Here is a 23,796-nt window from a genome sequence, read left to right on the forward strand (position 1 = left end):
TTAAGTGAAAAGGTTTAGAAGAAGCTCAATTCAGTTTCATTGTACCAGTGAGAAATTTTTCTAGAAGAAAAATTCCAACCCATTTAAGTCACTGCAACCCTTTTCGGTTACCTTAAAGTCAGGTAAGTGACAGCAGCCGGGATTTGAACTCACTGAACCTTTAGTCCAGAAGCAAGGCCCGGGACCACAAACACTCTATCAGTGTGTCTATAATACAGTATAGGTCACAGTACTTCTCACAGCAAGCCTTTGTTTCTAAAAGGTCAACATTTGTTTTCACCAACCTATGAAAAACTCTCTTGGCATTTGTGAAACAATGACTGCTTTTTGTTGTGACAAGTGCCTTGGAAATTGTTATTGCAAGTGCCTCTACCAGGGTAACTCTAAAAATAGCCTAACATTGACTTTTTAAATCAGCTGCTGGCTGAGGCCTTAGTGGTGATCAGAAATTAGAGTTTTTGTTCACTTGAAATTCCTTTCAAATTGGACAACAAAATAATCTAATACTGCACATATATACGCATATGAATAGTTCACCACAAATCCTAACAAAGTAATGTGTCACCAGCCCAACGAATTTCTATAAAAAAAAATGAAACTTCAACACTTAAATTAACAAAATAGGGGGCGTTCTTTCAAAAATGAACTATATTTCAAAATCTATATTGTATATAGCCAGCTCTGTAGAAATCACCAAAAGTATTTTAAAATCTCAATCAGGGGTTCCACTGTGACAGTAAAAATGTGAGGTAGTTTTACCCATAGGTTGGTATGCGCTATTGTTGTTTTTAATGCTCGGGGAACCTAATGCCAAACAATCAGTGAACCAAGAAGAATGTATTCTATGCACATCACCACCATGTCAGACACTCCCCACCATCAGACACCTGACAACAACATCAACAAACTAACAGACAAGGTTTGAGAGGTGTTATTAGGTGATACATGGATCTATCTCTGACAGAAATCTATTCTAGGCTTGAGACTCAAATGAACATGTTACATAACAGTCTAACAATGTCTAAAAATCTAAAAACAAAACAACAACAACAACAAAAGTCCAACAATGTTTGCTCATTTGCCCATGTTAAACACTGGGACAGACTAAAAAGGTGAAACATCCTTGACTTAGTTTCCCTGGAAAGATACTCTAAGGCAAATTGTTTCTCAACAAGTTCAGACTGAGTATCATTGATACCACTATAATAATCATTATCCCTCATTTCCAACAAAACCTGTGGCACAGAATTCCCCAATTCACCTAACCTATAATTAAAACATCACCTGGCATAACCTAGATATCCCTTTAAAATGACTGCATTCAGATGTGACAAAAGCTTTCTACAAAACAGGTTTCTATTGACCCAGCAGACAGACTCAGGTGCCTTGTGTGTATTTACTCAGTATTGGTAAAGTTAATAGAAACAATTGTGACCTCTAAATCCTGACATTTCCAACCAGCGACCCATGGTTGCTAAGCGATTATGTTGACATGCTCACATACAGGTAGGATTAGGGTAGGGCTGAAAGTGGAAAAGACACAGGATTTGGGCGGCACCCAAGCTTATTGAATGGAAGCCTGAACTGTTATTGCATTGTGTATATTGGTGATTACTAAAATAACAATGTGTTCTTTTTTATCTAAGGTCATAGTAGGCTCAAGGATATTACAAAGTCATCCTTATAGGCTGTATTTTTCTGGTCTAAGAAATCCTAAGTGTATAATTTGGGTGATATTTCTACATTCAAACCATCCACATCAGTGCATTTGCCTACTCTTAAACCAGACCACAAAATGTCAATAAGGCGGCTCAGTGTTTGCCCTCTAAAGCACTGCACAGATTATATTTAGGTCAGATGTATTTAGGATTAGCATTACTAATGTGATGTTTACATAATAATGATCAAATACGCTGTGTAATAGAAAATTCAGACTTATCATTATCCATTAAACAAAACTTGACCTCAAAATGTTTGTGTGGTTGCTTCCTCTATTGTGATATTTTAAGACCCTGTGGTGACTGAGTGTGTGATATAGTGTTACACCTGTGTATTGTGTGTGTACTAGGCTGTACTCACCATTGTTGTAGCTCCTTTTCAGTAACTGCAATCAAAACAACAGGGAAAAACTTGTCAGTGAAACTCATTTTCTCGGAATGAATGAAAGGGGCAAACTGAGGTGGAGAAGAATGTAATACAATTTGCTGTGGGTTTAAAAAAAAATCTATTTACGAAGGTAAGACGTTCATTTGTAGACAACCATACTACTCCGTAAATTAATAACAATACAACTGTAATACCTCTCTCCGATATAGATAACTATGAACTTGTGGCTGTTACGTGATTGATCCAAGACCACTTTACCGAATAACAAGTCATATATCACGTAAGTATGACACTTAAAATGCGCCTAAGGGTTTGACGTTATAGCAGTCACACACACATTTGGGCGCAGGTGCATCTCTCTATAGCTTTTTGCACTAAAACATTTGGCAATGTTAGATTACATTCCCCCGCTTGATAGCGACAGGAAAGCGTTCACAAAGTGTCCTTTCATTGGAAAAAGGACAAATTTAATGCCGTTGCAAAAATAAAAGCCGGACGTATATTGAGGAAATTGATTGGAGTTCCCCTGGAAATAGATGGCATGTGTCGCTTCCATGCGGCATGTCCTGAGCATGCACCTGCTAGTGGCCTAGCATGTAAACACGGAACGGGACGGTCTAACACTTCAAGGCGTGCGGCTACTCACAGTAGGTTTTCTGCGTCAGTTCCTTGACTAGAGATGGATCGAGCTTGCTGTTCTTCTTGCCCATGCTTCGCTTTTCAACACACCGAAGCGGCTTGGGGCAGCCCTCGGTGAGTCTTCCTCCCTCCGCCGTAAACACGGAAAAACCGGGTGATCGCGCTGTGTATCCGCCGCTGCGGGGGCTGATCCAGCTCTAACTCGGGAAATTTGACAGCACTGCCCGCCTCAGCCCGATCACGACCCGCAACGCTCGCAGTAGTCGCCCACGCCTGCCTCGCCGGGGGAATACTTCATTTTCCGGACGGTAAACTTGACTCGTGGTGCTTCTCTCTCTCCGCTTCTAGAGACGACAACGTGCGATACCGTACCGATCACTCACCCAGGTGACGGGCCCGGGGGTCGACCGGTACTGCTCACGACATGGGCTCTGAATCCACTTCTATCCACAACTATACAGACCGATATTCATGAAAGACTAAGTCACACGTTATAGAAAACTACCACTTACAAAACTGAAGAATCTATATAGCATTGGTTGATATACAACACTCGCTATGCTGTACGGTAGTCTAACGGATTGTCCCCAAAACCCTACTCAGATTCGCGACCGGATAACGCACTCCCAAATACGCGTAGGGAAATGACGCCAATTAGTGCGCCTGAATGACGCGGCCTTTCACGGCCTTAGCGCCCGCCTTCAAGGATGTTGCTTTTCTTATTAATACTCTAGAGACCACTAGTGGTCGGTTTAAATGTTTTACGCTTTGGTCTCCCGAGATAGATTAAATCTTTCAGCGGACGGATCTAAATTGGATTAAGGTGAAGCGCCCCAGGCGAACAGACAGCACTACAGGTGCATGTAGACAACTGCCATGAAAACTGGAGCTAAAAATCGTGAAAACGTGAAAAAAAACAAGAAAAATCGATTCAATTTATTACCACCTTATCAACAATAGTGGCAAGAACTAAAAGCAAGGCACTGATTTAACGAGAAATCGAGCCCAAGCGCGTGTTAAGACTGTGAGACAGGTGCCGCACTGATACGAGCTTTACAAATCAGTTGTCACCCCTTTAGAAGCCATCAAAACCAGCGGCGCCACAGTAGAAAGAAAGCTAAAGATTAAACCGCCACAAACTACTGCCTCTCGACTTCTAAATGTACATGTGTGGGCTAGCGTGTTTTTCTTATCCTTTTTTTTTTGGGAATGCGGTTGATCTATGTACACTCGGATGAAGGTTTTGTCCGTGAAATGGGCCCGGGTCTGACTTCTTTCATATTTACACGGCCGCAGGTGCCTCAGTTGGTCCAAGCAATCACCAGGTTGGCGTAGGTGTGGTATTGAAGACGTCTTTCCTTTGTCTCGTTTTTCTTTTAAGTTTGAGTGAAATGCTGGACACACCATGCACATTTCTAAACGTATACCAGAAATCAACATGTGTCATCTGACTTTCGTGAAAATGGTGAAATCGTTTTGCCAATCTTAAAGTTCGTCCTGTTAGCTATAGATTCCTTGCGGCACTGAGCACATCAATTTTAAAGTCTTGCCACCCTTTTCTGCAGTGTGGATTCATCCGTCTTGCAGAATGATTTGATAAACTGGCATGTCGCCATGGCGGTAATGTAATACACGGTAAAACGGTAATGGAGAATTGTGTTATTCCATGTATTATAGGATCAAAGAGCAAGGGTACGTTCGCTTCTTCTCAACATCCTTTTATCTCAACACCATTAGCATTGAACGCGTAGCTACGTAGGTGATGCAGTATATCATTGTCACCGATTTAAATCTCCAGTTTGTAAGTTTTCCCTTTATAATATAAGTTTTGCTTATTCATGCCTAGACCTAAAAAAAATAAGTCGCGGTCTGTTGTTGTAAAAACCTGTCCGAGCCAACGCTGGCTGTCAATGACTTTACTTTGTGAAAATAACAGACAGGATCCCACATTCGTAATAGTAGTAGATATCAAGCCAGACACACCCTTCTTTTCTTCACAAAAGAAGCCACCCACGTGTTTATCAAATCGTTCCTCGATTGAGAGATTTCGTTAGGCTTAACGCAGTGCTATATATGATAGAGAAATTGCACCCAAATATGATTATACCAGTATGATTTGAGCCATGTATCACGCGTGCACGCAAAATAATTGTTGGGAATGATAAATCTAGCCAGATGGCCGTAAGACTCATGGATGCGAAATACCAAACATGGTACAACACCATACGAGATCTGAATCTGCAGTGTCTGGCACGACCGCAAGAGGCACTCGCAATACGGTGTTACCTTCAGTTTACACATTTTTCTCAATCATCATCATCATCAGTCGACGTGCTTACGCACCGGGGTTATACCACCCCTTACGGGGTGATGTACCCTTTGAAGTTTCGTTGGCTGATACAAGATGGGGGTGCGCCAGGTCTCCCATATCGGGGTGAATGGTGTAAATCACTCAATAGCGGGGAACAACCTCAAAGGAAATTGATAGCCAGTATTTTGCTGCATCAAAACTAGTACTTCGTCCAAGAAAAGAGTGGGTACACGTTGGTCAAGTTGTTGACTTAAGTGGGAGAGCTGCAATCTCTTCCAACGACGACGACAAAATTATGTTTTTGTGCGATATAGACTAAGATTTTGTCACACGTCATAAAAACTCCAACCTGCAAGGACTGAGTTTCATACACATTTGTATGCCTACACATAGCGACATACGCTTATGTCAGTTTTGCTGGCATCCGTGGAGAGTAGTCAGTAATGATATGCTCACATTTCCAAACGATTCTCGGGTTGATTTTAACTCCGAGTTTTCAATGACTCCCGGGGCCCGGCCGTGCCCCAAAATAGCCCGGTAGCCACAGTGCGTCAGTGTGTAACACGGGGCCACATATAGGTTACGTCCGAAAGTGTAAAGAAACAGCCCGGAAAAAGACCCGACGAGGCTCTTTTTTTTCCAGTTACAAACCTGAGAATCAGCGCACATTATCTAAAACTTGAAAAGGGTCGACACGACAACACACAAGCCACTCAGAGATTGTGTGAGTTACTGACATACATTGTACCATGTACGATTGTCGAGCAATAAAGTTCACTGTATATTGTATCATTGTATTGTATAATGAGCAAAATAGTCAATCCTCAACGCCATTCCTTGTCTCACATTGCGGCTAGAAGCCGGATGATAAGAGAAGGTTCGCAAACCGGAATTATCCGCCCTACACTGTGACCAAGTGTCAGGAAGACCCGTTTTTGTGTCGTAATAACAACGTGCGTCCGCTAGTGCAATCCTTTTTCTTATCTAGATTAGAATTTGAGTACATTGACGTTTAGTCACGTGAACGGTTTGGTATTCAACCACTCCCCGTATTTGCTGACATGTTTTACACTACTCTTCTCTTCTAAAAAATGTGACGATGTCTTTACTGAATACCCATGCACGTTCAAAATGGACTTTAAACGTAATGTTACAGAATCATCAAAAAGGCGACCTTCTATACATTTCATTATCTTTAAAGTGACGCTATGATCCAATGTTAATGAAATGTATGGTAAAAATACATCAATAAAGATCACGTTCCGGCTTATTTTGGGCCGATTGATTTCTTCTAAAGCATCATACCTGTGTCAGCTTATTCTTATTTGCTTAAACTAATTGGTCTATATTAAGGCGTTCCCGTTGGTTTTTGCACCGGTATCTAAGAGGTACTGCTCCCTTCCGTCCACGCGGATGTCTGTTGTTTTCCTAGCCTTGCAGGACCGATAATAAATACGACGGAAAGAAAACATTACGCACATACAGGCCATATCTGAGTAGTGCTACGGGTCATATAACGTTGCGTAGATAAGAAGTTCCGAAGTTATAAACTCGGCAAAGAATGATAACGTGTGTTACTTATGGCCCCGCGGCCAGTCACCTGTAACTGATAAAACATTACTCTTCGAAACCCTGGGGAACTTGACTTGAAGAGAAACTTCAACCGTGGATGACACGTTTTGTTTCTGCTTACAAATATCCTGTACTAGTCTAGTTGGTGTTGTTCTCCATCTACTGTCAAGTCTTCAATATCCCGCCGTCTGCTGTCCTTGATAATTAAAGCCATGTCCATTAAAAATGACTATAGTAATGCGTTTACATGGCTTGTGTTCTGAGTCAATGCCTGTCGCTCAGTCATCAAGAAACAGACTAGCGACTTGTGCCACTTTAGATTTGCTAGAGCCACGTCTTTAATATCTCGTCGTCCGCTATCATCGACAGTTAAAGCAAGCCATGTCTATCAAAAGCGACGATAGTAACGCGTCTGCTTGGCTTGTGTCCTGACTTAATGTCTGTCGCTCAGTCGTGAATCACCTCATCGACGACTCTGTGTATCTGGCAAGCGGAAAATTATTCAATTCTTCAACGAAACTGACAATGACAGTCATTGTTTGGACCGGCGAAAAGTCACAAATCAATTATTGGATTTTTGCTGACTAAGCAACATAAACTCAAGTCACGAATCTGTATCATGTGTCAATCATGAGAGAGAGGGAGAGAGAGAGAGAGAGAGAGAGAGAGAGACGAATGTTTGTATTAGGCCATGTTGATTTGATTATTTGGATGACATCCTCTGGGAATCCTAAACTGATGCGAACGTGCGAACAAAAGAAAAGTTTGCCTTCATTATGAAATCTGAGTAATCAGGAAGGTTGGACAAATGACGAAATATAGACGAGTGTAGATTACCGAAAAATAGACTCTTTTATATCCATTTTCCGATATTTTTTGCAATCCATAGCATGCATTTTCTCATTTTGCGTCTGCTTCGTACGTACGAAGCTAGGTCAAAAACCTTATTTCTTTTTTTTGAAAATGGACGAAAATTGATGCGCGATGGACACCTATGTAATCAAATCAACATGGCCTTACAAGAAAAGAAGCAAGCCGAACTAGTTCTTGACCGCATGGCTATCAGCCCAGTCGTTTGACCGTGAGGTTATTCACCCCGTATTAAGTTTTACGTCTCTTGATTAAGACTATAATATTTGCTTTAATATCATTTTATCTTTTGGAACAGTGTGACAGAGAGAGAGAGACTGTGACACACACACACACACAGACAGAAAGACACACACCCTGACACACACACTGCAGAGAGAGAGAGAAAGAAAAAGAGAGAGAAAGACGATGCTTGTATCATTAGAAAAAAGCAAGCTGAACTGGCCCTTGACCGCACGGCTATCGGCCCAGTCGTTTGACCGTGGGGTCATTCACCCCGTATTAAGTCTCTTTATTAAGACTATAATATTTGTTTTCAAATCATTTTATCTTTCAGTACCTTATCAATCTCCGCCGTCGATCCTATAAAATCAGCCAGTGATGTACTTGACTACACTAAAGTCGAATACATTCTGAACACGAGTGGTTCCTTCGATCGACTAAAAAAATCCGGAAGATGAAGACAGCACTGTTTTTCCTGGCATTCATTGCTGTGGCTGCGGTAAGTTTCTCGCACTTTCTTGCTAAAGATGTAACGTGATGTCTTCTTGTTAATACGACATATCCACTCTTGTTAAGTCTTGTACCCATTCGTCAAATCATTAGAGATGAGGACGGTGGTGGTGGCATTATTCTTTCCTCTCTATCATTTCATGAACCATGGATCAAGCTGAGGACAAGGCGTCACAAAAAAACGGCGGAGGGACCAATTATTGACCTGATATGCTTTTCGTCGTTGATGCATCGATGCTCTAACAGACAGAAGCTCCTGCCTACTAAGCTCACATGTGTACATTTATCATGCCTGCACAAACTCAGTACTAGTATATTATTAGAACAGTGATGGGCGAGAAAGCCCACCCCGACCAATCAAACCACGTGAATCGCATTGAAACTCAGATTCGTATCCGCCATGACCCGACAAATCGCTTTCTAACTTGCGTTAACGACTACATCTAACCAAACAAACTCGCCAGTAAGATGGTGGAAGGTGTCAGCTTCCAAAAGATGTTTTCAGATTGACAATTTTGGCACTTTGGAAGTGATTGAAAGCGACCGCGATTTAACGTTTAGAGAAAAGTAGTAGATACTATTTTTTCTAAACGTTAAATCGCGGGCGGATTCAATCACTTCCAAAGGACCAAAATTGTCAATCTGAAAACATCTTCGATTCACGTGGTTTGATTGGTCGGGGTGTGTGTGGGAATGCTAGAAACCACATTGCCTGCTAAAGTCGTTTGTGAAAACTAGTCATTCAGAAAATTGAATAATAACATTCTAATTCATTCTATGCCACTGGATTACAAGATGAAAATAACAGTTTGTTTGTTTGTTTGTCATTAGTCTCAGTGGACTCCATGGAATCCAAACGACCCATGCACCGATGCCGATGACTGCCCCCTGCCGGACGTGTACTGCTGCATCTACAACCAAGCTCTAGGCTACAAAAAGGTGAGCTGTGTTTTAATCACATTGGACAGGAATCACAATACATGCCAGTTAAACATAGTTGTAATATTGCACCAGGTTACATTCATACCAGTTAAACATAGTGAATATTGCGCTAGATTACATTGATGGAGACACCGCAAATATGGATCGTTATGTATTTAGCAGACCATCGAAATATTTCTCAATCAAAGAATTTGACTTTTGGCGACGCCTCTCAGCAAAGCCGTACTCATACTTTTGACATTTGCTTGCAGTGCGAGCTCACGCCGCTAGAGGGCTGGGCCTGCTGGCCGGAGACGGACTGCCCATGCGCAAACAACGGCCAGGCTCTGACGTGTGTCCCGAAGCCGGGCAGCAGCACGGGGGGTACCTGTGAAATAACTGGTTAGAAAACAGAACACGCAGAACCGCCATGTAGAGCCTTCCAGTGTGATTAATGTCATTGTCAAATCGCCTGACTAAATATATTTGAACTACAATGTGCCATGGTAAACTCCAACTAAGACGTTACCGAACTTTCCAATCGTCCATACATAACGATATTCAAGGCCACGTGAAAGTTTTCCCCTTTTCTTCTGTGCCATTAAAACAAAATTATACTTCGATATCACAAGACAAAGTCATTTCATCAACTGGTTTCATCTGACGATCAAATAAAATCAATGTGTCATCAACTGTTGAATGTACTGTCTTTTCTTCTTACTTAAACCTTGATGGCTAATTAGCTATGCAAATATTGGATACGGTTACATTAGCTTTCTGGAGGCCACCACATGCAGAAAGCTATTGTCACTATCTTACAATGTTGGATATATAGTAGATATCACGCAATGATGATTATAGGAAGATGGAAAGAATATACTATGTTATGATTAGATATAGATAGATAAGTTTATTTGCATGTTCTTGTCCGAGGGCTAATTGCAACTTGTAAGGGCATTTATAAAAAGTAAACATACAGTACAAGATAACAAAAGTGACAAGTGGAACTAGAACAATACCATAGCACGTCCAGGACAAAACATACAAAAACTGGACGTTCTTCCGTACCATGGTCACATACCAGGGGGCCCAAAATCAACCTTAACCTTTGTCTTCCCAAAAATCTATCCACATACCATTATCAAATATCATCGTATCATAGGTTCTTGATATGCTGACTAAAAAATCCGGAAACACACACACACAGACACACATAGACACACACACGCACAAAACTATATATCCATTTCCATGTCGGTAATAAGAACTGCTCCGGATGTTAGAACATAAAAAGGAAGAGATATGTTTCGTAAATCAGTTGGAGAGATTACAACATCGTGGAGGCGAATTCAACATCTCTCCCGGTATTTAGTTCCAACAAACAAACAAACAAACAAACAAACAAACAAACAAACAAACAAACTAACTAACAAACTAACCACCCAACTTAGCGTCTCAAATACGCTTTTAGAAATGTGATCTTCATACAACTATTACCTCATTCAGAGCCGCCCCGCAGTTTTTCTAATCTTAAAAAAACATATACTTCGGAGTCATGCGTTAGGAGTGGGTGGGCGGATGTCAGATAGTCACATCTGACACCTTACTGTACATATTTCAGGAGTTTGGAAAATATTTAGAATTGGCATCACACGACTTAACATGGTGGGAAAACAAGTTGATAGGTCAATGAATAGATAGCTATGAATGAATGAATGAATGAATGAATGAATGAATGAATGAATGAATGAATGAATGAATGAATGAATGAATGAATGAATGAATGAATGAATGAATGAATGAATGAATGAATGAATGAATGAATGAATGAATGAATGAATGAATGAATGAATGAATGAATGAATGAATGAATGAATGAATGAATGAATGAATGAATGAATGGATGGATGGATGGATGGATGGATGGATGGATGGATGGATTAGTAGATAGATAAACATATATGACTCACAACAACAGGAACCACGCAACACCTGGCGCCACTAAAACCTTGAAAATAGCCTTCAAATGTGACCTTTTAGCCCGTCACGTACGTCAATTCCGCACAGCACGAACAAATCAAACATGTGACGTTCTATTCTTGTACCTTGCCCTTCAGCAGTCCCCGTATAAAACCAACAGCACCTTGGGAGAGACCTCCACTCTCACCTCGACCCATTGCCAATCGCTCCGACACTCCAGAAGCTCGGTAAAATGAAGACTGCTCTATTGTTCCTGGCCTGCATCACTGTGGCTGCGGTAAGTGTCCATCCCTCTTCTTCACTTCACTTCACTTCAACAGATAAATGTTCATATGTAGATGATCTGTATAAAATCATTGTATTTCACCTAATCTATGGGAGCAATAGAATTGTCTTGTTTTCTCCAATGTTTCATCTCTCTTACTAAGGAAAATGTTATGTTGTCGTTAAGTATTGAAAATCCTCAATGACATACTACATATATCAGCAAGACGTTACTAGCATGGTATGGGTGACATTAAAAGACTTAAGTATCACATTTAGGTATTTCTTAAAATATTTTCAACTCAGAAAAAGTGATAGTTGGGAAAGTTGATAGCTCCTTTTTATAGAGTAACTTACTTACTTTACTTCCTTTTTTTGTATGGTAAGACGATGATTGAATGTGTCTTCTAGTGAAAAATTGAGTGGTGCAATCTCATTAATGCACTAATGAGAGAATGATTGGATCTGTTTTCTAAAACTGGTGAAATAATACGATATCTTTGTGACAATAGCTGATACTTATAAAAGTAATTATCACGATTTTCAAATGAAATACTTTTCCGAAATAAAAGCAATGTGATAAATAGCTATAGCTAAATTGCAAAAGAGAACAACGGACGTGGAATGGCGTTTGTCTTGGAGAAATGGCTCAGCTGACATGAGGCCATGGGTTTTCTTATGGAAAATGTACGCGCATGTCCCGTACACGTGGACAAGGTAGATGAGCAACACTTGCCCCTGCACCAGAAGTTTCATCACTGCTATCGTAGTTAAAGTTTTGGCGCAGAATAAAGCTGAATTGTGAAACATTCATTGTCCTTACCAAAATGTTTCATGTTTTCTTTTTTTTCTTTTCTTTTTCTTTTTCCCCCCAGGCCCAGTTCTGGCACCCGCTGCACCCATGCGTAGACGACACCGAGTGTCCAGGCGCTGGATACTGCTGCCGCTTCAACAATGTTATCTTCCAGAATCTCGTAAGTAATCTAACCATTGGTCTGGGTTGTAAATATTATATCATCTTAATCCTTCTACTCAAACGAAACTTCCAAACTTCAGTAATATTGTGTATATTAGCTCTACCTAAAATGTGAAAAGCATACAGCGTCAATGCAAAGTGTTTTGCGAAAACTTTACACTTGCCATACACTGTGCCATACATAGGTGCATCTTTTCATGCATCATTCATTGATTCATTGATCCATTGATTCATTCAATCATTCATTCATTCTTCTTCTTCTTCTTTATTCCTCCCGTAGGAGAGCATAGCATACTTAAAATATAACAGTATTAATACATATTTAAAGGACAAAAACATATTTACAAATCTCACAGTATATGACATCCGTCACATCCCGTCACATCTATATGTCTAAGTCTGTGGCACTCGTTGTTCTACTGTACTGTTCGATGTCACTTCTGTCTCTAGTCCCCTCATCGGGTATAATTTTTCAACGGCTTCATTCAGTCATTAATTCATTTATTCATTTTGTCGGCAGTGCGAGCTGAAGGCTCAAAACGGCTGGCCCTGTGACCCCACTTATGCTACTAGCTGTGCATGCGCCGACGGTCTCGTGTGCATGCCAAATGCTCTCACCTCCGAGTTCGTCTGTCAGATCGAAGCGGAACCTGCGGCTTAAGAACCAGCGCACTTCACACCTCAAAACGGATCCTTCAAGCTCTGTCTAGATACACGATGTACTCGTAGTGATGAGTGTTATTTGGGGGCCTTTCAATGGTCCACAATATTGTGTACCCGGCGTAAGGCAACTCAAAACCAACATTACAAGTTCCTCCATGTATTCTTGGTCAGATCATTTGATGGGATCCATCTAAGAATAAAGTAGCATGAACATACGAGTGCGTTGCGGAGTAGAGTGATGTTTTTTATATTCATGTATGGTTTGTTATGATAGAGTTACATGTGCCCAGCGTTCAGAAGACAAGTTTAAGGTCTCATTCATGTGTTACTCCGCGTCTAAAAGAATCCGTGACGAAAAAAATTAACGGCTGCATGAACGTGTGTTTATATCGGTGGGAAATTCCCTTGTAGCCAGCCTAACTGATCTCAAGCGTCAAACTGATGAAAGCTTGTTTGTATCTGAAGAAATTGGCAAGTAAAGTTCGGCAGCCGCGCGCGAGGTCGGACGGACACCGCCGGGCATCGCGCGTGATGCGGTCATGCGATTACAGCTGGAAAGTGCCTTTTTGGTGGTGTAACAGTTTGTAATAGCTATAAAAAGAGATTGTATGTAGTGAAAATGTTGGCAATTTTTTCACACGATCTAGGTTAAATGTTCTCAACAAATAATGAATAACATTGGCACATTTTCTATATCTTCATTACGAACGCGCCCATATAAAACACGTATTATAACATGTAAGCCTATGGGGCAAAAAACTCATGAATGAGACCTTAAGACTTTACACATCTATTAAGTCACCGGCTCAGTTTGATTAGTTGCCATGGAAGCAATGCTAATTCAGCATCGAAACGAAGCTTCTCCAGAGATTTCGCTCCAGCGGTCAGAAGGAACCATACCACAGATCGCGCCACCAAAAACTCTGCCAACACCAAAAATATTGGCAAACATCGGATGTATCTATTAGCAAGACAGGCGCTGGTTTCCGCGCAGGATGGGCGAGTATTAGTTCACCTGTTACTTCACACAGTTTTATTTATTCTAACCCTCGGCTCTTATCTACATTCGTCATCCACTCTATCTATAAAAGCAACGCGTGTGGTCCTACGTGTCCTATTCTGAACAGAAAGAATCCGTTCGCTCAGAAACTCTGCAAAATGAAGACTGCACTGTTTTTCCTGGCATTCATTGCTGTGGCTGCGGTAAGATTTATCCTTCCTAACAAGAAAAGTCTAACGATATTAATCATAGGTTGATTGCTCCATATAATGACATCCGTCGTTTTGTAGGTGAAGAATATCCTTATTACAAAATATGGAGCACTTTATAGCATGCTTACTGCTGTAAATCTTACGGTGAAAATTACGACTTTTCTTGGAGTGAAAACCACTATAGCCTCAGAGAAGTATACGCAGATGCTGAGAAAGACAAGTAAACCGGGTTATCTTCTCTTCACCGAATACATTGCTCTTCTATGTTTTACTTCAACAGCATCTACAAAACAAACTATAGAACCTCTCATGGTTCAAAGATATGGTTGATTTGCACAGGTTTAACTTATATATATCTGTGTGCTGAACACAACTGTTTCACTCTTGTTACTTTCTCTCTCTGTGTAGGCCCAGTTCTGGCACCCGCTGCACCCATGCGCAGGCGACCACGAGTGCCCCGCACAGGGATACTGCTGCCGCTTCAACAATGTTATCTTCCAGAATCTCGTGCGTAATCTAATGTCGTTGTCTTTTGTCTGGATAAAACATTCTTCTAAGCATTCTACAGCAAGACCAGATTCGACAGTGAGGCGTTGGTGTTTAGATGTTACCTGAATATCTTCATCGAGGTTGTATTTGGTCTGGATAAAACATTCTTCTAAGCATTCTATAGCAAGACCAGATTCGACAGTGAGGGGTTGGTGTTTAGAAGTTAATTACCTGAATATCTTCATCGAGGTTGGTACGAGTAAGTCATTCATTGCTAACATCCGTAATTTTCTCGCCTGCAAGTTGAAGAAGGCAGATGACAAGTTGCCGAAACGTTTTTTTTTCTGGCGAAAAAAATTGCAGTCGAGGGGAAGGAATGATTTAGTAACCTCGTGCGAGGCTGTTCACGGAATTTCATCCTTGAGGAAATCGGATTTTTGGCAACGCCTCACTGTCGGGATGTGGTCTTGAAAAGAGCAGGACTCGGACATAGATTTTAATTCATGATACACAGAAAATTGCCTGTGTTGCGCAATGTCTCGTTATCAGACGCTAAGGCCTAAGAAAAAAATGCTGTGTTTCCGGTTACCGGACCGAGCCTAGCAAAAACCAACCGACACTAGCCTTTTGTCTGGTTGGTCACTGGTATGGCAATGGACATGAAATTTTCATGCCATCTGACATCTGAGTGGTGAAATTATTTTAAAAAAAAGACGTTTACAGAATTCATACTAAATTTACGGGATCCATACGGTACATTACTAAGAAACATACGAATTCTACGGAATTCATACGAGTTTTACTAATAGTAAGGATCGTATGTATGCTGTAAGACTAGTATGAATTCCGTGAAATTTCTCGATTGAATTCTGAAAAATTCGTTTGTATTCCGTCAAACTCGTATCAATATTTCGGCACCCCTGACTAATGTCTGTATTTGCGTTGACAGTGCGAGCTGAAGCCCCAGCAGGGATGGCCCTGTGACGTCACCGGAGTGACTAGCTGCGCCTGTAACGACGGTCTAGTCTGCAAGCAGGCCAACCCCCTGTCAGCACAGTTTACCTGCCAGATGGAGATGGAGGCCTAGGTCTAGCAACATCGACCCGTACAGCCCAGACATGAAAACATCGAAAACCGCCAAAACATCGAAAGCAGCCAAAACATCGAGAGCATCCATAAAATCTAAAGGCTAGATATAGGTGAACGACTTGAAGTGATGATACACTCAAACTTTGTTTGAAATTTCCAGTTATCGATATGTATCGGTCGTCACGAAATGATGGCCGCCGTATTGATTTATGTGGTGATTTGAAACAACAGGGAACTGTGTTTCGTCATCGCGAGTTGTTTCATGTATTTCTGGTCTGACTATTGGAGGAAACCCTCTGGGAATAAAGTAGTATGAATGTACAGTTGTGTAGACTGGTTATTTGTCTTACTTGGACCTTATCACCTACCGTAAGATTGTACGCTTTCACCATCAGTATATTTCCAGTAGAACGCAAGCCGTAATGTGTCATGGAACACTAGACAGAAGATAGAGATTAGACGAGAGAATATCAGGTTTGGTTACATCCAATGCTTACTGCTAGATCGATGTAACTCGTACGTGACCTGTGGGGAAAATTGCGGTTTTTTTTGTGAAAAACCGTAACTTATAGTCTCAGAGCAGTAGATGCTGAGAAAGACAAGTAAACCGTTTGATGACTTGATGGGTGGATGGACGGATGGATAGATAGATAGATAGATGTAAGTATAGATGGATGGATGGATGGATGAATGGATGTGTGGATGGATGGATGGACAGATGGATGGATGGATGGATTGATTTAATCATAGCTAGAATATTAATAGTAATAGAAATAGTAATAGTACATGAAAAAACATTTGACATCTGTGACAAAGATTGAAGAGCAGCACTCCTTATATTATCATGTACACATGCACACACACACACACACACACACACACACACACACACATACACACACTCACAAATCCACACTATACCATGTAACACTTCTACACACACTGATAAACTTCAAACAGTTCTAGATGCACTCCTTTCCGTACAGGATGGAGCACTATTGATTTTGTATGCTTAACTTATGCTTACTTATGGCAAGGACATTGTAAAGTATTATACATTTATATCATGACCTTGCCTCTGGTTAACCTTTGCCATACTACGTCGTCACGTTGCCAAGATATCACAAAAGCAAAACCAACAACCAATGACGCCCTTTTATCTATATAGGAGCACAGGTAGTTTGCCTAAGGACATTCTACCCATCGGCTGTTCAAGATGAAGACTGCCCTGCTGTTCTTGTTCTGCCTTGTTGTGATCAAGGTGAGTTCCTCTCTTTCTTCAACTGCACTGGGCAGTCTAAGAACATGGGCAGTTGCTCTCAAGACATGAAAGCCCCTTCTCCACTGGTAGCGTGTGTAGTCCAGTGGTTAGTAACCCTGCCTCTGGAACTAGAAGCCGTGAGTTCGATCCCGGCCGTGTCGCTCACCCGACATGTACGCTACTGGAAGCGCCTGCAGTCCTTAAGCTGTGGTCCTCTGTTTACATTGTACATGCATTGTCTAAAAGAGCTAGGGAAATTTGCCCGGCTATGATGAATTTGTAAATACTGTACATATATAGCGTCTGTCTTCTCTGTCATGACCGGTGGCAGAGTAGCTCTTCGGTGAGCTAAACTTCCTTCCACGGGTCTGAGGCCGTTGAGCGACTCAAACCTACCAAAAGTGGTTTCTATGGAAACACTCTGACTGTTTTGAGTATGTTTAAAATATGTTGGAGACTGGAAGCGATTGAAAAACCAATGAGCGCTCTCTGAAAGACGAATGAGCGATTAAGTCAAGTATATTAGAGTCAAAATCAATTTTTTTTCACCAGTTTTCTATCTTTGTAAAAGCAGGTATAACAGGACTGATTATTCTGAATGGAGTTTAAACTGTAAAAGCCAACACCATAAATTGGACTTACTCAAATTTTCGACTGAACAGCTACAGTCTTTTTCAAGGAATGAACCATCCAGGACTGATTATTCCTTATGATTACTATATATTACAGGCTCAGTTCTTCAACCCGCTGACTCCATGCCAGTCGGACGAGAACTGTCCGTCCCCGGAAACTCACTGTTGCCGCCTGGGCGTTTTCGGCATCAACACTGTAAGTCTCACTTTTTTTATCAGAAAACAAGATACACATGGACATGGACATGGACATGGACATAGTGGCGCTACACGCAAGTACATAGACTTATTTTACAGCGCCACAGAAAAACTAAATAAGAATAGACAGAGACAATGACAAACTTAAGCAAGTTTCTGAACAAACGTAAGATGAATAATATAAGATATGACTGAAGTAAAGCGTATCAAATTGAATATTTGAATAGACAAAGTGATTGAAATATGAAATACATAATACATACATCTGTACCGACCCTTGATTAATGTTAAGGTAAGTCTCACTTCATACGACCGTCAACTTTATGGGTTCAGCTATGTCGTGAATACGTTCGATGTCTCAAACAGTTATCAATTCCTTGATAACACACTCAAATACAAGTTGTCGCATATCTAGCTACTATAGAACAACCCATGCTAGAAGAGGTGCATGTATCTGGTCTTTCAGGTTGACCCCTTAACACCCTCACTATGACTCTTGGGTCCAACATTTTCTTCTAGCGTGGTAACGCCCACGACAGGCCAAAATGTACATTTGAACGCTACAAATTTAGGCCTGTTTCGCGCTTAAAAGATTCTGCCATGGACATATACATTGCGTTACACGTGAAAGTGATTGTACTTCCTTTGATGATGACATATATTTCTCTTATGTTGACAGTGTCATGTTAGGCCACATCACGGCTGGCCCTGTGGCCTCACAGGGCTCGACAGCTGCCCCTGCGTGCCGGGTTTCCAGTGCGTGTTGAAGCCAAACAGCACCGCGGAGGCGTGGTGCGTTTCGATGGACCTGGAGTGGCTGGCCCAGAGGCCCGAGGAATGATGAGGATGCGCACGTACCCCATGCAGACCCTTCAAATCCATTAAAATCACCTGAAGATCGCCCGACTAGATACATGATCATGATGATCTATTCGAAATGATGATTAGCTCCGGCAGTTGTCCATGTAGTATGGTCACTTGATGCCATATTAGTTTCTGTACTTTCAGGCAACAGCTTGTGGTGTTTCATCATTACGAGTATCATCATGTACTTCTGGTCGAAACACAAGAGATACCCGTCACTGAATAAACCGTCATGAATTGTGCCATAGAGTTGTGTGTGATTTTGTACTTAGATATATTATCAAATTCGATGTGCCGGCTGTGCAAATAGCTCAGTCCGTCAATCGCACGGATGTGAACATTCCTTTTATGCAACTGCGTGAGGCACAAGTATTATAATTACTTGATTTGAAAAATGCAATCGGATAACTTATACCTCCATAATAGTATCCCGTTTCTCTCTACAGAATCTCGAAATCAATGGCCTTGAATTCGAATAAAGAACGAGTTCCTTTAGATTAGAACGGCCTGCTGTAGCTTATCCTGTATGTACCTGATAAGTCGGTTATGGGTCCGAGATGCAGTGGGTCCAGTTTCTGGTACCAGAGAACCAAAACCAGTTAAGAAGGATACAGTTTCTCCGCATTCAATTCGTTTTCTCTATGTGCTAAGTAACCCAAAACAAATCGGTCTGGTCAATCATTTTTTCCACGAATGAACTACATAGCTTATAAAGAGCTGATGAATATAACGTATCATTATACATTGATAGACTTCTGGTTAATCTTTACCATGATATATTGACAAGGTCGTTGCCAGTCCTATATATACAACAGTAGAACCGACCGATGACGCCATTTTACCCACATCGCATATTTGAGCAGAGGTGTTTTTAAAGACATCCTATCCATCGGCTGTACAAGATGAAGATAGCCCTGCTGTTCTTGCTCTGTCTTGTGGTGATCAAGGCGAGTTTCTCTTTTTCTTCAGTTAAAATTGTACTGGGCTGTCTAAGAACATATACAGTTGTAAATGAAATCCCTTCTCCACAAGCGGGGACCATCAATCGACCAGAAAGGTGGTTTCTATGAGCCACTAGGGATTGAAAAATCATTGGTGCTGTCTGAAGGACAGATGAGTGACCTGTCGAAGTTTCGCCAACGGTCGACAGCTTTCTTTCTTTTAAAAGTGGGTAAAGTAGGGGTGGTCCTGCGTCTTCATGTTCGCTTTTACTTTTCACAGGCCCAGTTCCTGCCATTGGCTCCATGCCAGTCGGACGCGGACTGTCCGTCTTCTGCAACTCAATGTTGCCGCCATGGCTTTTTTGGTATCCAGACTGTAAGTACTGAAATATTCTTCAGATGTCTAAATTCTACAGAAATTTCAGCAATGGTGCGAACGTGATGTCTTAAAGCGTAGCTATCAGTCCTTGATAATACACGAAAATAGTTGCATATAATCTATCAACGATACAGCGATTCCTGTTGCAAAGGTATCTGGTCTTTTAAGTTGAAACCCTTCATATCATACAACCCGTGATTTGGTAGTAACTATTTCTTAGCGTGGCTACGACAAACCAAACTATTGAATATTTGACCATTCCGCAGTAGGTTTGACATATGAAAATATTTTGTCATAGACCCATATTGTACGTATATGTGAAATGAGTTGTACTTTCTTAGCATGATGTGTATTTCTCCTGTATTAACAGTGTGAGACTAGGCCACAAGCTGGCTGGCCCTGTGACCACGTTGAGGCAGGAGTCGGCAGCTGTCCCTGCGTGGAAGGTTACGAATGCGTGCTGAAGCCAAACACCTTCGCCACGAGGATCTGCATGGCGGTCCAGGCGAACACCCCGGAACCGTGAGGGCGCACAAGTATCCCCATGCAGACCCTTCAAACCCTACTAGAATCAGCAGAAAAATATCCTAACTAGATACTTGAACTATCCGAAATGATAATGAACTCCGGCTAAGCGGTTATTGGACTGTCCAGTTGTCCATGCAGTACGGTCACTTGATGCCATATCAGTTTCTGTACTTTCAGATAACAGCATATGGTGTTTCATCATTACGAGTATCATCATGTATTTCCGGTAGAAACACAAGAGATAACAAACTGCCAATGAGAATAAACCGTCATGAATTGCGTCATGAGTGTGGTTTTTGTACTTCCTTGGATATATGTATATGATTAGACTCTATGTACCGGCTGTGCAAATCCGGCAATCGTACAGCCATTCGTTTTCCGTGTGTTAACTAACCAAGAGCAAAGCAATTTGGTTCATTATTTTTTTCACAAAGAAACTATATGACTATAAAGTAATGGTGAAGACATGGCTGCTTCGTTTGGACAATTGTTTAATGACATTTACAAAGTGTTAGGTTGGGACGTCCTTGGGTTCCCATTCAACCCCACCTTAAAGCCCGTCGGTCGTATATGTACGTCGTTTTGTCAGGTATACGCCAAGAATGAGGACATTCTCGAAACGTGCAGTTATGGATTCGTATCCTCCTCTCTTGAAAGGTTGAAGTTGATCATAGCTTTTGTTGTCTTATAGTCTTGCTAAATGTCGTACGACAAAGAAAACTACGGCAATACGACAAAAATCGTACGACCGTACCTTCACCTTTTAACACGTAGGCCCAGGCATCCGCTGGGTCCAACGCCTATCGACCAGCTCAACTGACATCAGTATACGTAGTTCTTTGAAGATAGCACCTTTCTCACCTCATTATTTACAGTACCTTGTACCAACACGTTCCTTCCTGGTTATAGGAAGGGTGTGTGTTTACTCACATGGTGACTCACACCGCACGTTTGGATAACACTAGCATCGGACGATACGCGAAGGTCGCAGAAGACGTAATAGCGCAGTCGAGATAAAAACAGCAGAACATTTGTCTGACGTTTACAATTGAACGGCTCTGCAAGATGAAGGTTGCTCTGTTTTTCCTGGCTTTTGTTGTGGTGGTGAAGGTAGGCTTTAAGGCTCTTTTATCAAGGATGTAATATTAGCAGTGTATTTATATTCCTTTCCGTTTCTTAGTATAAACTGTATAGTAGAAAGCGTTTCACGTTCTCATGTAGTATCTGGGCGAAGATATTTTATTACACGAGGATTGCAACCTATCGTTAAAAGTAGTCAGCATTTTCTCCGATACGAAGGGATCTAAATCATGATGGATTCTTCACTTTAGTTGATATCCCTTGTTTATGTCGAAAACATCAGCTAGTTGCCATTGTACAAACTTGAATACGTCTATGAATACGAGGACATGAAACTAAATTGAGGGACATTACGCCTCACGGGCTCATCGTCACTCGATGACCAATGACCAAACTAATGAGAAGATGATGAGAGTAGCAGGAGAAACATCTTTTCAGCAATATTTGTGATTTTTTTCAATGTTCACTGTCAATAAAATGATATTTCCGACATCGAAGGTTATTAACCTAAGTGAGAACAATCAACAGAGAAGTATATGATGTTCATATGTATTTATTTGTGCCTCCAAAAATGATTCCCAGGAAACTTTCACTTTGGCCTCCCTATGGTTGGCTTAAAACTTGAGTTAAAGTAACGTTGTTGGAAAGTTAATTGCAAGTTCTTGCCCGTAGGCTAATTGCAAGTACATGTATGAAACATGAAAAGGGACGGACAGACAATCATGAACAGTATAGCCCTCTAACTACTGACACTAAGTTCTAACTTATTGGGTTCGACTTCTTCTTTCGAGAGAATGGAATACGAATGATCACACTTTTTCTGTAAACTAATGTGTTAGATATTAGGAGATAGATCACATAGAAATCACAAAACAAACTAAAAAGGAAGCAACTATCAAAGTTGATGACACTAGTGCTGACGGTGAGTTTGAATGTTTGCAGGGTCAGTGGAACCCGCTGGGGATCTGCCAGTATGGGACTGCTGATGCCTGCCCTGACATGAACCGCTACTGCTGCCGCTCCAACACCGTCTTCCTCGGACTGCCCGTGGTTAGTATTGTTCTTGTTCCTGTCGCTTTCTTATTTTCATTCAAAACTTTCTCACAATTACATTCCTTCCCTCACAGAGCTCTAAAGCTATACAATAAGAACTATATTATAATCTGATATTACGTAACTGTAGCTGACTCCAACTTTACCTAGCCTGCTTTCGAATGACAGCGATAAGTTAGTTTTTCAACTGATTTTAGCATGTTTGTACCCTTGTAATATGTGTGATCGCTAGTGATCTTTGATATTATGTAATGAATCATTTTAATCAACACATTTCATGTTATCATGCAAGTGTAACATGCAAGTTGATTTGCAATAAATCTGAATCTGTACATAGAAAACCACGAATATTTATGCAGCTCAGTTGATTCTTTCAGACAAGACGCAAATATGCACTTTCATATAAATGTAACGTTAAATCCAATGACTGTTTCACAAACTTTCTGCGATTTTTATCATTTTATCGTGTCGACAATGAACTCCTAAATGAAGAAAGATTGATTGCAACTGGTGTCCATACTACTGCAGAAGCAGAACACAGTGGACTACTACTATTACTACATTCACCCCTAATCTCAAAGCTGAAGGTGTTGGATGTGGCCTCACCTGGGATATTTGATTAACTGGTAATTTATTTGTTTATTGTGCTGTTATTATAATAAACAATGAGCACGTCTTTTTGACAGTGTGAGTTGAGGCCGCACCTCGGCTGGCCGTGTGACGCGACCCTGGAGACCAGCTGCGAGTGTGTCCCGAACACAGTGTGCTACAAGGATATCTGCGTACTCACGTCAACCCTGTCAGCCGCGGATCTGGCGGATCTGGAGGGATCGGGCGGTAATGGTATCGAGGGTCTCTAAACACCTTCACCGACTCGTCTGCACAGCCCTGGTTTTAGATGGAATTAAATCGCATTGAACCTGTACTTTGTAAATGCTCTCATTGTGTCATGAATTAAAGGAACTTTAATCTGATCTGAAGACTAGACTAGATCAAGGAGGTTTAGATGGGATAAACCACCTTGACTAGATAAAGT

General features: G+C 41.2%; 4 protein-coding genes across 7 annotated transcripts in view; 3 read left to right on the top strand and 1 right to left on the bottom strand.

Annotated features, from left to right (window-relative positions):
* Positions 1–3,422, bottom strand: part of LOC136441466 (neuronal calcium sensor 1-like) — a 35,726-nt gene extending 32,304 nt beyond the window's left edge. Inside the window, exons 1-2 of one of the 2 annotated variants that reach the window (XM_066437755.1) lie at positions 2,753–3,422; positions 2,080–2,104 (exon numbers count right to left, since the gene is read on the bottom strand). In XM_066437755.1, coding sequence (XP_066293852.1) covers positions 2,080–2,104; positions 2,753–2,816 — 89 coding nt within the window. In that variant the 5' untranslated portion in view covers positions 2,817–3,422. The remainder of the gene's footprint in view (positions 1–2,079; positions 2,105–2,752) is intronic. The other variant, XM_066437756.1, reaches the window with a different exon arrangement.
* Positions 3,423–11,274: 7,852 nt separating this feature from the next.
* Positions 11,275–16,145, top strand: LOC136441992 (uncharacterized). Of its 3 annotated transcripts, XM_066438579.1 has the most exons (5): positions 11,275–11,408; positions 12,271–12,369; positions 12,892–14,237; positions 14,655–14,753; positions 15,685–16,145. In XM_066438579.1, the coding sequence occupies exons 3-5, from the start codon at positions 14,193–14,195 to the stop codon at positions 15,820–15,822; spliced, it is 282 nt and encodes a 93-aa protein (XP_066294676.1). In that variant the 5' UTR covers positions 11,275–11,408; positions 12,271–12,369; positions 12,892–14,192; the 3' UTR covers positions 15,823–16,145. The 3 variants fall into 3 exon arrangements, with proteins under 3 accessions (XP_066294676.1, XP_066294675.1, XP_066294677.1); XM_066438578.1 differs by lacking the exons at positions 14,655–14,753; positions 15,685–16,145 and having other exon boundaries at positions 11,276–11,408; positions 12,892–13,252; XM_066438580.1 differs by lacking the exons at positions 12,271–12,369; positions 12,892–14,237 and having other exon boundaries at positions 11,280–11,408.
* Positions 16,146–16,950: 805 nt separating this feature from the next.
* Positions 16,951–19,021, top strand: LOC136442482 (uncharacterized). The gene is made up of 3 exons (XM_066439358.1): positions 16,951–17,085; positions 17,815–17,913; positions 18,595–19,021. The coding sequence occupies exons 1-3, from the start codon at positions 17,041–17,043 to the stop codon at positions 18,754–18,756; spliced, it is 306 nt and encodes a 101-aa protein (XP_066295455.1). The 5' UTR covers positions 16,951–17,040; the 3' UTR covers positions 18,757–19,021.
* A 2,582-nt stretch (positions 19,022–21,603) lies between these two features.
* Positions 21,604–23,685, top strand: LOC136441592 (uncharacterized). Its single transcript, XM_066437964.1, has 3 exons — positions 21,604–21,737; positions 22,650–22,757; positions 23,447–23,685. Exons 1-3 carry the CDS (start codon positions 21,693–21,695, stop codon positions 23,618–23,620), a joined length of 327 nt encoding a protein of 108 aa, XP_066294061.1. The 5' UTR covers positions 21,604–21,692; the 3' UTR covers positions 23,621–23,685.
* The last annotated feature ends 111 nt before the right edge of the window (positions 23,686–23,796 follow it).

Source organism: Branchiostoma lanceolatum, chromosome 9 (genome assembly GCF_035083965.1).
Source record: "Branchiostoma lanceolatum isolate klBraLanc5 chromosome 9, klBraLanc5.hap2, whole genome shotgun sequence".
NCBI lineage: Eukaryota > Metazoa > Chordata > Leptocardii > Amphioxiformes > Branchiostomatidae > Branchiostoma > Branchiostoma lanceolatum.

Excerpts from the sequence above, each read along its gene's own strand:
- LOC136441592 (XM_066437964.1), top strand. The coding sequence starts at position 21,693 with ATGAAGGTTGCTCTGTTTTTCCTGGCTTTTGTTGTGGTGGTGAAG. Across the intron at positions 21,738-22,649 it reads CTTTTGTTGTGGTGGTGAAG|GGTCAGTGGAACCCGCTGGG; the intron begins GTAGGCTTTAAG and ends GAATGTTTGCAG. Across the intron at positions 22,758-23,446 it reads TCTTCCTCGGACTGCCCGTG|TGTGAGTTGAGGCCGCACCT; the intron begins GTTAGTATTGTT and ends TCTTTTTGACAG.
- LOC136442482 (XM_066439358.1), top strand. The coding sequence starts at position 17,041 with ATGAAGACTGCCCTGCTGTTCTTGTTCTGCCTTGTTGTGATCAAG. Across the intron at positions 17,086-17,814 it reads TCTGCCTTGTTGTGATCAAG|GCTCAGTTCTTCAACCCGCT; the intron begins GTGAGTTCCTCT and ends TATATATTACAG. Across the intron at positions 17,914-18,594 it reads GCGTTTTCGGCATCAACACT|TGTCATGTTAGGCCACATCA; the intron begins GTAAGTCTCACT and ends TTATGTTGACAG.
- LOC136441992 (XM_066438578.1), top strand. The coding sequence starts at position 11,364 with ATGAAGACTGCTCTATTGTTCCTGGCCTGCATCACTGTGGCTGCG. Across the intron at positions 11,409-12,270 it reads CCTGCATCACTGTGGCTGCG|GCCCAGTTCTGGCACCCGCT; the intron begins GTAAGTGTCCAT and ends TTTTCCCCCCAG. Across the intron at positions 12,370-12,891 it reads ATGTTATCTTCCAGAATCTC|TGCGAGCTGAAGGCTCAAAA; the intron begins GTAAGTAATCTA and ends TTTTGTCGGCAG.